This window comes from Mangifera indica, chromosome 5, assembly GCF_011075055.1.
Source record: "Mangifera indica cultivar Alphonso chromosome 5, CATAS_Mindica_2.1, whole genome shotgun sequence".
In the NCBI taxonomy this organism is placed as follows: domain Eukaryota; kingdom Viridiplantae; phylum Streptophyta; class Magnoliopsida; order Sapindales; family Anacardiaceae; genus Mangifera; species Mangifera indica.
The window spans coordinates 8,866,932-8,879,356 of NC_058141.1; the positions used below are offsets into that span (position 1 = coordinate 8,866,932).

General features: G+C 33.4%; 1 protein-coding gene across 1 annotated transcript; it reads left to right on the forward strand.

Moving 5' to 3' along the window:
* Window positions 1–6,226: 6,226 nt before the first annotated feature.
* On the forward strand, window positions 6,227–11,985 carry LOC123217010 (eukaryotic translation initiation factor 4B2-like). The gene is made up of 3 exons (XM_044637738.1): window positions 6,227–7,544; window positions 10,649–11,074; window positions 11,640–11,985. Exons 1-3 carry the CDS (start codon window positions 6,421–6,423, stop codon window positions 11,662–11,664), a joined length of 1,575 nt encoding a protein of 524 aa, XP_044493673.1. The 5' UTR covers window positions 6,227–6,420; the 3' UTR covers window positions 11,665–11,985.
* The last annotated feature ends 440 nt before the right edge of the window (window positions 11,986–12,425 follow it).

Consider the following 12,425-nt stretch of genomic DNA (forward strand, 5'->3'; position numbering starts at 1 on the left):
CTATTGAATTATGAGTGCTATTATAGCTTGTTGGAAAAATATTTGAATCCTCTGTTCAACGATATATAACTTGTATGAATTAGAAACCGTTTGGGTTGTTAAATGGTATGAAAAATAAGGCTGCCCTGCTAAATGACTGTTCTATGAACAGTATTTCGTAGTTCTGGGCAAGAAAGAAAGAAAGAAAAGGAGGAGAAAAAAAAAAGAAAAGAAAGGAAAGGAAAGGAAAGAAAAGGCAGAAAAGGAATTCGGGGCTCAAGATTTAGGGGTCGTCCCAAGAGTAATGTTTGGTAAGTTATGAATAAATTTAGATGGAAGCAAAATTAGTAAAATATAAGACCCACATGCATGCTATAAACTATAAGGGGGCACTTTACACTACATCGCCCGTAGTAGGGCACGTTTGTAGTAGGACGTAGACCCACAGTAGGGTTCGCTCATAGTAGAGCACAATTCAGATCACAATTAGTGTAATGAGAGAAAGGAAAAGAGCTCGAGCTTATAAAAGTGCCAAATCTCTATAGTTAGCTTCCAGAAAGTATCAAATAGACACCAGATGTGACAAAGTATGACCCAAATAGTAAAGAATGAGCTAGATTGCCCCATCAATCTCTTATAGAGGTTAGGATGTGAAGTGGAGTCCCGAAAGTGAGTTAGAACAGGAAAAGAGATAGTTTACTTGATTCCTTCCCCTTATTGAGTGTTTTTATCACTCACTTCTTTTTTTTTCCTGATTGTAGGTACAGGTGATCGAGGTAGCTGCGAGGCAGGGTCAAGTCAGCGTAGGTAGATCCGGTTGGAGTAGGTTATCTCTGGTTTATATTACATGCATATAGTCGCATGTTCTTATTGATTTTTGACTTTTTGAGATAATAGTACACTGGTATATGATTACTCCACGTTTTCAGATATTTCAGATGAGTTTTCACATGAGTATATACATCTTTTGGTTCGCTTCTAGATATTCAGTTTTAAAAATAATTTCTAAACACTTTTAGTGATGCATTCATGTTAAAGTAGTTTAAAAGAAAAAAAAATAGACGCTCCGGATATTAATTCGTAACATTTCTCCTTTGGTGGGTAGTACTTCTAGAAGGGGATATTACAGAGAGAGAGTTGGGTGAAAGCTAAACGAGCCTAAGTTAGTTAAAATTCAAAATATATGTATGCTAGACATTATACGGTTGTTATGAGGGGACATTGTGAGTACACATTCCCTATACCGTCTACAGTAGGACATCATACTTGTAATAGGGTACTTGTTCACAATATACCCTAGTTGAGATATAGTTTTGATATAGTGGAATAGAAAAATAACTCATACGACCAAGGTGTTAGATCTTTGTATTAGATTCGGTCTGATCGACCTAGTATACAAATTTAGTTATTGTTTCAAGATATAGATACTTTCATCAAGTATGGTCACACAGAATAAGAATTTGGAGAGTAGTTTATTTGTGACTGAGCGGAACATAATTCAATTTGAAAGTTAAGATATATAGCCTAAACGGTCCCTAGCATACAATTTGCGCATAGAAGTTACATACAAGACTTACCATCATCTAAGAGAGTTTAATACAAACTTCAAATGACAAAGATAGTATAGGTTAAGATCAAATGCATTTTGGGAATACAGTAAAATTAATAGTAGAGTCTCCTATTTACTGAGTGTTTAATTGTTCACTCCTTTTCTTTTATGTATGCAAATGTAGGTGATCATGACGACTACAAAATGAGTAGTGGTCAATGGGCGTAAAGCGCTGAGAGCACTTCAGTCAATCCAAATTTTATTAGTTTTACTCCATAATGATTTTATTTCAGTTTTATTTATGTATTGGATTACACATTTAGACTTTTTTAATTTATGATTTAAACATTTTTTGAATGCTTCCGATAGATGATTTAACAAAGGTATTCTAGTCATTTTACAAAGTTTAATAAATAAGGTTTTCATTCAATTATTTTATGAGTTTATTACATGTTTTAGATTAAATATACTCGAATAGTCAATTTAGTGACGTTTTCCTTCAAAAGACAGTACTTTAAGAGAAAGGTGTTACATATTGCATGATTATCAAAATGACACATGGTTGCTATGGTTGGGTATAAAGGCAAATGGACAATGATGGATGATAAAATAATGAATTATATTAGAGATATACAAAAAATGGTAAAGTCTTGCCTAATATAACATACGATAAATTGGTTACGTTGTTGAATTGTCATTTTATATATGTATCAACATTAGACAAAATATTATTTAGATAGATAAGAAATGCAAAGATGCATTCAAAGATATGTATTATGCATTGAGAATGATGAAGACATTGCAAGGTACATTGCCTTTTTGTCAAAACAACACAAACTTATTAGTTCCTCTGGTTGTAATGGTTACTCAAAAATCTAGAAGCCTATCATCAATTCCTAGTTTTGAAGCTTAAAATCCAAGAACCTATAGTAACCTATGCAATAATTTAGTAATATGATCAATGAAAATTCTAATATAGTATATGGAATACAGTATTGATTTTTCTCAATGACAACTATCAAATCTAAGTATTGTCAGAATGATGTATATATATGACGGTACTGAATGTACTCAAGATGATTAAGAAGAATGTAATAACAATGACGACAATACTTAATCACCTCAAAAGCTTTGTCTTACCCTTTTTGGTTGTAATGTCATTATACTGTTAAAGAATATCTTTTATTTAAGAAATCAATTCTCAAATTCCACATTCCTAGCCCATGGGTTTTTGTTAAATAAAGGCAAGCAATCCACTAGTTTTAATATCTATGCCTTTATCACATTTCACAAGTCTACACCTAATAATATCACATGGAGACAATATAGCAATATTAACTTCAAAATGTTCTCATCATTGTCCCCGTATACAATATCCTCAAAAACAGATATCATATCACTATAAGTTAACAACCTTTTATACAAAAATATATCTATTTTGTATGTTATGCACTGTTAATGGGGGATATATTTGGAAAAGTTGATGAAGTGATTGAATCTTTAATCAGTGACCTAGGCGAACTTGTATCTATTGAACCACACCTTCACCTCATTAACATGAAACAAAAACTCTTTAGTATGATTTTACCTATTGATATTACATAGTAATATTGAGTCAGTAGATCGTTGAATCTATAGCTATCCAATGCTAACAAGACTTGAACAAAGATTTTATGAATAGATTCTTCTAGTGGTTGTTTAACCTTTTACATATCTCACCCATTGCACATGTGCTCTTTGATGGTCACTTGAGCTCTATAGTGGCCACTTGCTTGAAACATCTCATTGACTTTATGGGGTTGTCTAGTTGAACTCTGAAATTTTTGTCTTCCTTCAAATGTTAATGAATTGAAACATATCTCAACAACATATCATAAATTGTTAAATGATTCTTAAAACCAATGTAAAATGTTGAAAAACTTATCATGACCAAGATTTTACAAGACCTAAGAACAACAATATGCAAGTTGAGTTTTTTTTTTTTGTTTCACTTGGGCCACGTAAAATCTCGACCTTGACAAAGTTCATATATATGCGTGGGGTAAATAAATTTTAAGAAGCTCTTTTGTCATATTGAATATTACATTTACCCTCTATATAATTTTTTATGTGAAACCTAAATATAAAATTATCAGACGAGATTTATGAGACCTATATGATAAAATAAGTGACTCACATAAAAAATTATATGATTCATGTAATGAAATTCATATATGGGTGTCATGTAAAATAATTACAAGAAACCCCCTTGTAGTGTAAACCTCCATCTCATAATTTTGGGAGAAGTGTAATATTTTAATATAACATTGAGATTTTTTGAAATTTATATACATGACCTAGGGAACAAATCATTGATTATCCTATATTGATAATATTTGTCAAGATCGCTAGAAAACATGTGTGAACATAATAGCAAAAACACTTATATTCTCTTAAATCCTGAAAACATTCAAAACTTCATTAAATAAAAAGTAATAAAATCCATTAAAATCAACCTTTAAACCCTCAAAAGTCTAATCTTTTTAAAGGAAAATCCTTAAAACCTTTGATAAATGCACTCAAACCAACATTTGAGAATAAATTGGTAAAATATAGTATACAAAGTATAACAATTAACCTTCTTTCCCATTTGAGATGTGATGAACAACAAAAAGATTGGGATGAAAAGTGAAAAATGGTGAATTGTGACAATGGTTTAATTTAGTTAGGATAATGTTTCTCATTATCAAAAAAATAATAGTAATAATGAAGTATAACAAAGACAATTTTTAAGGTAAGATTGATAGTCACGTAAGTTACTTATGAAGTGAAGAATGTTTGAAAATTGAGTTAAACTTAATGTCAAAATCTATACGAGTATAAGAGTCAAGGTGTGGTAAACTCTATATACCCTTAAACATTTTTATTAGGGATATTAAAAAAAAATACCACAACTTGAGCTTGCCTATACATTTTTATCACATTTTTTTATACATAACAAATATACTATAAGAAGTGTACAGTTCCAAAAATAACCCTATAATGAGAAAAAATTGAGAATCATACGATTATACTGTTCATTCATGAAAAAAATTCTATAAGTAATTCCCTTCTACAAAACAGAAGAATCCCTACAAAGCACATTTGTAGGAAGTCACATTTTGAATATAAAACCCCAAGACTATTTACCTTCCCCAAATTAATTAAAGCATCTTCTCTCTTTCCAAGCCTCTACCGACTCATTTTCCAATCTTATCCCTTTCGAAGCCTCCACGGTGAAGAAGAGGAAGCCACCACATGATGAAGAAAAAGTAGTCGATGTGGATGCTTATACCGACAAGAAGGAGATTCGACGCTAACAACAGACACTCTATCCACCAATACCGATGCCATTGTCTAAATCTAACCGACTAGGGAAGAATGACACACAAGCTATAGGCAGTCTCACCAACCAAACGAAATCTCTCTTATAATATGGATACCATCATTATTTCTATTCTTTTCAGCATACAGAAAAACAAATTACAAATACCATTTTTAGTGAACATCCACGTCCCATTTGACCTACCAATTAGTACTTTAACATACACATATAACAACATTCACCAAACAAAATATAGAATAAATATGACCTTTTTTACAAATTTTTTAATTAAATTACTTACTAAATTTTATAGTAAATCAACTATTTTAGTAGACAATCTTGGTTTGTAACTATTACACAAACAAATACAGAAGAAAGAGGTATAGATCAATATTGACCTTGATTAAAATGAATTATCTCTGAAATTATATTTTGTTTTTTCCATGTTATAAATAACGTTTGTTGCTTGATTTTATAAATATGAAAATATGACTTGTTTGGATATTTAACTAATAAAATAGAATAATTGTTTAATGAAAAAAATATGTGATAAAAATATACAAGCAGACCCAAAAAGTGATTTTTTTAATATCCCTTTATATTATTTTTATTGTATATAAACACTAATAATTATTATGATTAATTTGTGTATTAATAATAACAATAAAACTATATATAAAAATTCTTTTATATAATTTTGTATATAAATAATGACGTATTACCATGGATGAGACATTATTTTATCTTTAATTTTTAATTATATAATCACATAGTAACATATTATTATTTGTACATAAAATTATATACAAAAGTTATGCATATATACTTTTAGTACACGATTTAGGTACATGATAATACATCATTATATTGAAGAATTTTGAATTAAAAATAAAAAAATACTCAATCATATGATAATATATTATATATATATCTAAATATAAAAAAAATATATATATACATAATATTACTTATATGTTAATTAGATAGTATTTTATTTGTCATTTAAAATCAATTAATTCTCATATTACACGTAAGTATTAATTATATTATTATTAAATTTTTTTTTATAATACTAATTTAATGTAAATCATCCGTCGGGACCATGGAGTCTACGCTAAGCAACACATGAGTCCGTGAGATTACCAGTACAAACTCTCACGTTTCCGTAACACATCATCATCAAATTAGATTCCAAAAACGTCCTGACCGTTCGATGATCTCTGTAAACAAAGAGAAGTTCTTATTGGATCGTGTCAGCCACTCTCTCAGAGAACACGTGATACATGACACTTACAACAACCTCCCTCTTTGCCCATCTTAAAAATTCGCAAATTTGTATAACTCTCCATTCAGGAGCTCATTTCGCCAACAAAATAATTTAATTAAAAAGTATAATTCGATTCAAAACGAACTCTTCCGCAACAACCACCGTAAATCATCTGCGCATGTTCTTGGAGCTCCGGCTCCATTGACGGAGCCCCAGCTCGGAATTACCGTATCATTTATTGTAATTTTTTAATCAGATCTCATTTTCGTTTCAGATCGTCAAATGTCCAAAAGCTGGGGTAACATCGGTGCTTGGGCCGCCGAGGCCGAGCAAGCTGAAGCCGAAGAACGTGAGGCAGCTGCAGCCGCGGCCGCAGCGGCAGCAGCATCGCCGAGCTTCCCTAGTTTGAAAGAAGCTGTAAGCACGAAGCCCAAGAAGAAGAAAATGACTCTCGGGGAATTCACTATGGGCGGCTATTCTGCCACTGGCGGTGGAGCCACTGATTATTCCTATAGCCGTTTGACCCCTGACGAGATGCTCCGGCTACCTACGGGTCCTAAGGAACGCTCACCCGAAGAAATGCAGCATGGTAGACTCGGTGGAGGCTTCTCGTCCTACGGACGTCCCGCAAGACCGATGCGTGACCGGGATGATAGCTGGGGAGGTGGCAATAGACGACCGTACGGTGGATTCGATGACGAGCAGCAGCAACGGAGAGGCCCACCTTCTAGGGTTACGGATTTTGAACAACCTTCGAGGGCCGATGAGGTAGATAATTGGGCAGTTGCAAAGAAATCAATCCAATCCTTACCTTCCCAGGATTCCAGTCGTCCGAGTCGCTACGGCGGTTTAGGTTCAGGAGGTGTAGGGTTCTCTCGAGCTGATGAGGATGATAATTGGACGGCTGGAAAGAAGCCCATACAAACGAGATCATCTACATTTGGTTCTGGGTTTCATGCTTCGGCTCCTGAACCTGATCGGTGGACTCGAGGAGGCGGATTCCGGGATTCGCGGTCCAGATTGAATTTGGATCCACCAAAAGCGGATTTGGGGATTAATGAACCAGTGCTGGTGAAGACAAATAAACCAAATCCGTTTGGAGAAGCTAGGCCAAGGGAGCAGGTTTTGGCTGAGAAGGGAGTGGATTGGAAAAAGATGGAAATGGAGATTGAGTCCAAGAAAGCGACCAGTAGTAGGCCTACTAGCTCCCACTCCAGCAGGCCTTCAAGTGCCCAGTCGAGCAGGTCGGAGAGTCAGGGATCTCAAGGATTGGAGAGTGTTGGGAGGCTCAATAGGCCAAAGGTGAATCCATTTGGAGATGCAAAACCTAGGGAAGTTTTATTGGAGGAGCGGGGTCAGGATTGGCGTAAGATGGATCTTCATTTGGAGCATCGACGGATTGACAGGTATTGTTGTTCTTCATTGTTATATGATTAAATAGGGAATTTATTGCAATTAACTCCATTGTTATTTATCCAATGACGCTTTTTGTAAAGCTTAGGATTAAATATCTGTTATTAATTGAGATTTTGTGATTGCATTTTGGTTTTTTCTTCGTTATTATTTGACTGTTTACAACTATAAAGTGTGCATGGACAACAACATTAACCTTTTGGAGCTGCTTTAATCATGGGTGCTATTATTGTAACCTGTGACTGTAGATGATATTCCTAATGTACTTGATCTTTGGGAAAATTCTTAAGATATTAATGTTAGCTAATTTCTAGGTAGTACTGGCATTATTTGTCATGAATGTGATTTGAGCAGGTCTGGTGGATCTTATCTAGGATAAATTGTGGAAGACTAACTATTTACATGGTATCTTCATGTGCTTTTAGGTAGCTCTTTTGTGTTGTACATCACATATTTTATTCTGGCATATTCCCAATGTACCAAAAAGATTTATTTTTATGACCTTTTCATGCTAGAAAATGCAAACAAAATCTATTCATTCCTTTGGAATATACCATAAGCAAGGCAGATCATGCTTCTGGATTTGTACTGTTGAAGCTGAACTGAATTGTGGAACATGTCACTGGTAGAATGAGTGTGCCCTCTTTAGCTCTGTGAAGCTCTGTTCTTGACACCAAGTTTCTCATAAACCACCCAAAATGTCATTCTAGTTATTGTTGTAGTGTAAGCACTAACAATCATTACCAGATTGGCGGCATGTAAAGTAGCCACCATAGCTGTTGACGTTTCTCTGATTCCTTTTTGCCAATGCATTTGTAATAGTCATTAGCATTTTGTCAAATACATAAAGCAGAAAGGATTTATGTGACGAATGTTTAGGATATTGATTAACTTTTTCTGGAAAATGGTTGCATATGATGTTTTAAGCAAATGGTTAAAGGTGACCAGTGTGATTGATATATTTTTATTTTTTATAAAATTTTAGTATATTTTCTTATGTTCTTCACTGCACTATTGATATCTTGGAACCAAAAAAATAACCTTATAGGCAGATGTTTTTATTTGTTGCACTGAATTAGGACATATCTTGATTATAGTATTCAAAGCATTTGTTCAAAAACAACTTATAGGTGTACTAGTTAAGTGGTGCTTGTTTCTTTGTTGTAGAAGTCACTCTACTCTGTGCATTCTTAGTAATGCTGAGAGTAGAACTGAATTAAGGTTTTCCAAGTGTGGTCGCACTGAGTCGTGAGATATTTCTGAGAGAAGGATGTTTTGAGGAGAGGATTGCTAAATAAAGAAATGATGTTTGCTGTATTAGAATTGTCAATGATGTCTGAAGCATGAAGTGAGAACCTGTTCTCTTGTGTATTGTTGGAAAATTCCTGAGATGAAAATTATGATTATGCTTTCTATATGTTTCATAAGGTGCTATGTAAGTTTTAGAGCAGTGCCGAGGTTAATCTCTTATGCACTTGCCTGGTCACTCGCTTGCCTCTGTTAATGGCATGTGTAAAAGTTTTATTCCCAAAGTTTGAGACCAAATGAGTTAATTAAAGTAGAATAAACTTTGCTCTAAATTGCAAGACTTGCCATCAAACAAAATATAATGTTTTAATTGACATCAACAGTCAGTTTTGCACATCACTCTAATATACTATGTACCTTTGCAAGAATTAGCCTGTGTTAAAAAAGAATCCATGGGTTAGGGACACTGAAATTGGCATTTGAACATACATACAAGTTAAGGAGGCTTAGATGTAGAAAGATTTTTGAGAAAGAGAGAAACTTTTCCCTTGTGAATATTATAGCAAGAGGTTTATTTGAAGATGAAGAATTGTGAGCGGAGTGAAAATATTGTGGTATTGTTAAAATTTGGGTTAATACATGAATTTATGCTATTTTGATCAATTTTTGGGATTGAATAATTTATGAAAAATTACAATTTTTTAAGGAAAAATCATCATCTTTTCTGAAAAGAGTTTAATTTTGTGTGTCTTATATAAATCATAAAAAATTGAGAAAGAATTGTGGGATTATGAAAAGACAGTTTGGTGCTTAATACATGCCTTTTTATCAATTTATATTATCTGGAATTGAATAATTTATGAAAACGTTACTATCTTTTTTCTTGTAATGTACTTTGTCTCAAAAAGAAACATATACTTCTTTTATGTGTTTTTAAAAAAAATAATTTAAGTGGCTAATTCTGATATATCAAACAAATATTATTTGATTACTATTTGCTGCTGTAATTATTAAGAATGTGGTAAGATGATTGCCCTGTAGTCACTCCCTGTCACTTGATCTTGTTATTTGCTGTGTAGTGTGGAAATCAACAAGATAATACAGCAACTACTCCGATAGTGTTGTTGCACAGACCATAGGTCTACTTTGAATTGGGTAGAACTGCATGTAAATCTTTGCTTGGTATTCTAATCGATTGATCTTTGAGTCATGAGACTAGATTTAGGACCAAATTATGCAGGAGTCTTATAATTTATTTCTATGCCTACGTTCATTTTTAGATATTCATTTTTTGCTTAAGGTAATCCATTGTTTGTACAAAGTTCCTATCCCAAGTTTTATATCTTTAAGGCTGTAGCACATGGGACACGAATGATGCATTGAAGCTATGAATGACATGGCAATCCATGCCATCTGTCACTTCATATCCTTTTTTTTTTCCCTATTGGATAAGGAATAAAATAAATGACATAGAAATCCTAAATGATGTTGCTTTATTTAGGGCATAAAACTTGGTATAGGGATTTTTATGTGTAGGGATACTCTTTTGCTTATGGATTTGTATGATGCAATTAAGTTGGCTCCTGACAATTTCTTGACTGTTGCTCAGTGGAAAGATCTGTCAGTTTTTGCAATATAATCCTTCATAGGTGGTTTACTTCATAAGCTTGTCTTTCAGTATATTTTATATTGTTGGAATGGTTCTTATCTGTGCATTTGCTCACGGGCATCATTATTAGTCAATTTTTTTTGGTGGACCTACTGTTGATATATAACTTGCCAATCTCCTGTGTACTTAATTGTTGAGTATTGGAACTATAATTGAGATAAAAAAATAAATTTGTTTCAGGCCTGAAACTGAGGAGGAAAAGATATTGAAAGAACAAATTGACCGCTTGAAAAAGGAACTTGAGAAAGAATCTGCAATGAAATCAGACAGGGAATCCATGCAGGGATCTGGTGGAGAGAAATCTAGTTTGCATAATTCTATACTCCAGAAAGAGAGGGAATTGGAAATGCTTATCCGGGATTTGGATAACAAAGTTCGGTTTGGGCAGAAATCCATTGAAAGACCTGGTTCTGGAGCAGGTAGGGCTTCTGGCTTTCCTGAGAGACCTCCTCAATTTGGATCTTTTGATGAGTCAAGAAGTGTGGAGTTCATGGATAGGCCTCGTTCACGAGGCATGGGAGATGTATCAACAAGGCCTGGAGATGACAGGAGAGGATTTCAGGGTGGCAGGGATAGGGGGTTTCTGGGTAACAGGGACATGGACAGGTAATTTATTTGTCTTATTCTGGCATATTTAATCCTTAGTCTGTCTCATCACTAAAGAAAGTTGGCCTGCTTTGCTGCATCTATTCTCTGTCATATTTAATCTTAGGAGAATTAATTTTTTCCCTTACCATCATAAATAGCATCAAGTAAAGATACATGACTTAAAAGCATTTATTAACAATATTGTGGAGAGAAATTTGAAATTTATTAAGAGTTTGGTTATGAAATTTTATATGTTAAAAGTTTTGTTTAAGTGAAATTATCTTGCAGCATTGGAAAGAAAGTTGTAAACTGTCATTTATGTGAGATTGGGATGAAAAGTGAACATGGCCAAAAAAGGGAGCAAGAAAATTTGAAAAAAATAGAGCTTTTAATGAAATGCTTGGATCACTTTTTGCTTAAGAAAACAATCATTTAGATCCTATTATAGTTCTCCACAATTTAATGCTTGAATAGTGAGGATTAGGCTCTTGATCTTTTGGTGCTCTTGTGGGAATCTATATGTTATTTACTGTGAAGTTTGTGGTATAAGAAAATGGAGTAATGTTTGTTATGTATTTGGCAGGCAAAGATCAAGAGAGAGATGGTGAAGAATTAGTGGGTGTAGAATCATTATCTCCTATGCATTTGACAAGCTGAAGATAATAATATTTTGTCTCACCTTTTTTTGGTTTTAAAAAATTGTTATCTTGTTTTTACTTGCTCTGAAAATGGAGCTAGGATTTATTGAGAACTGTGACTGGGAACTCCTTGCGTTGATCTTGAAACTATGTAAGATTGGAAATGTTCCCCTTTCTTTTTGCCTGCTCTGATGCATGGAGTCTGTATTGTTCTTAGGACTCAAATTTTATTGAACACTGTGGGATTCTCTAGTTTAATTGTTATTATTATCATCATCATATTTTTTTTCTTTTCTTTTTGTGGCAGTCAGTTCATCTGATTATGTTTTGGATGGGGATGCATTTTTCTGTTGTACATAATATAACATGTTTTTGCTTCCCGGGCAAACTCTTACAGGAAATCATTGCTGCGATGCCACCGTATTAAAATGTAACAGTAAGAAATAGAAACAACATTTTGTATTATACTTATAAATCAGTTTTTTCTCAGTTGAATTTTCTGCAGCTCTGTTTCTCTCAAATTATCGGCATCATTGGGCTGTTCGAGTCTGGACAGAGAGCTGTTAAGTATAATCCTCTTCATTTCAAATTGGGTTTTGGTCATAATGGCATAACCTAATGGTGCAGTGGTCATTTTAATTGATTTATACATAAAGAAAAAAAGTTTATAATTCATCATTTGTTACAAATCTAACTAACTAGAAAGAAAATTGAAGCTAGTTAGTATGATA

Bases quoted from the DNA above. Each gene is read 5' to 3' on its own strand.
- LOC123217010 (XM_044637738.1), top strand. From the start codon at position 6,421: ATGTCCAAAAGCTGGGGTAACATCGGTGCTTGGGCCGCCGAGGCCGAG. The intron at 7,545-10,648 runs GTATTGTTGTTC...AATTTGTTTCAG, and splicing joins GAGCATCGACGGATTGACAG to GCCTGAAACTGAGGAGGAAA. The intron at 11,075-11,639 runs GTAATTTATTTG...TGTATTTGGCAG, and splicing joins GGTAACAGGGACATGGACAG to GCAAAGATCAAGAGAGAGAT.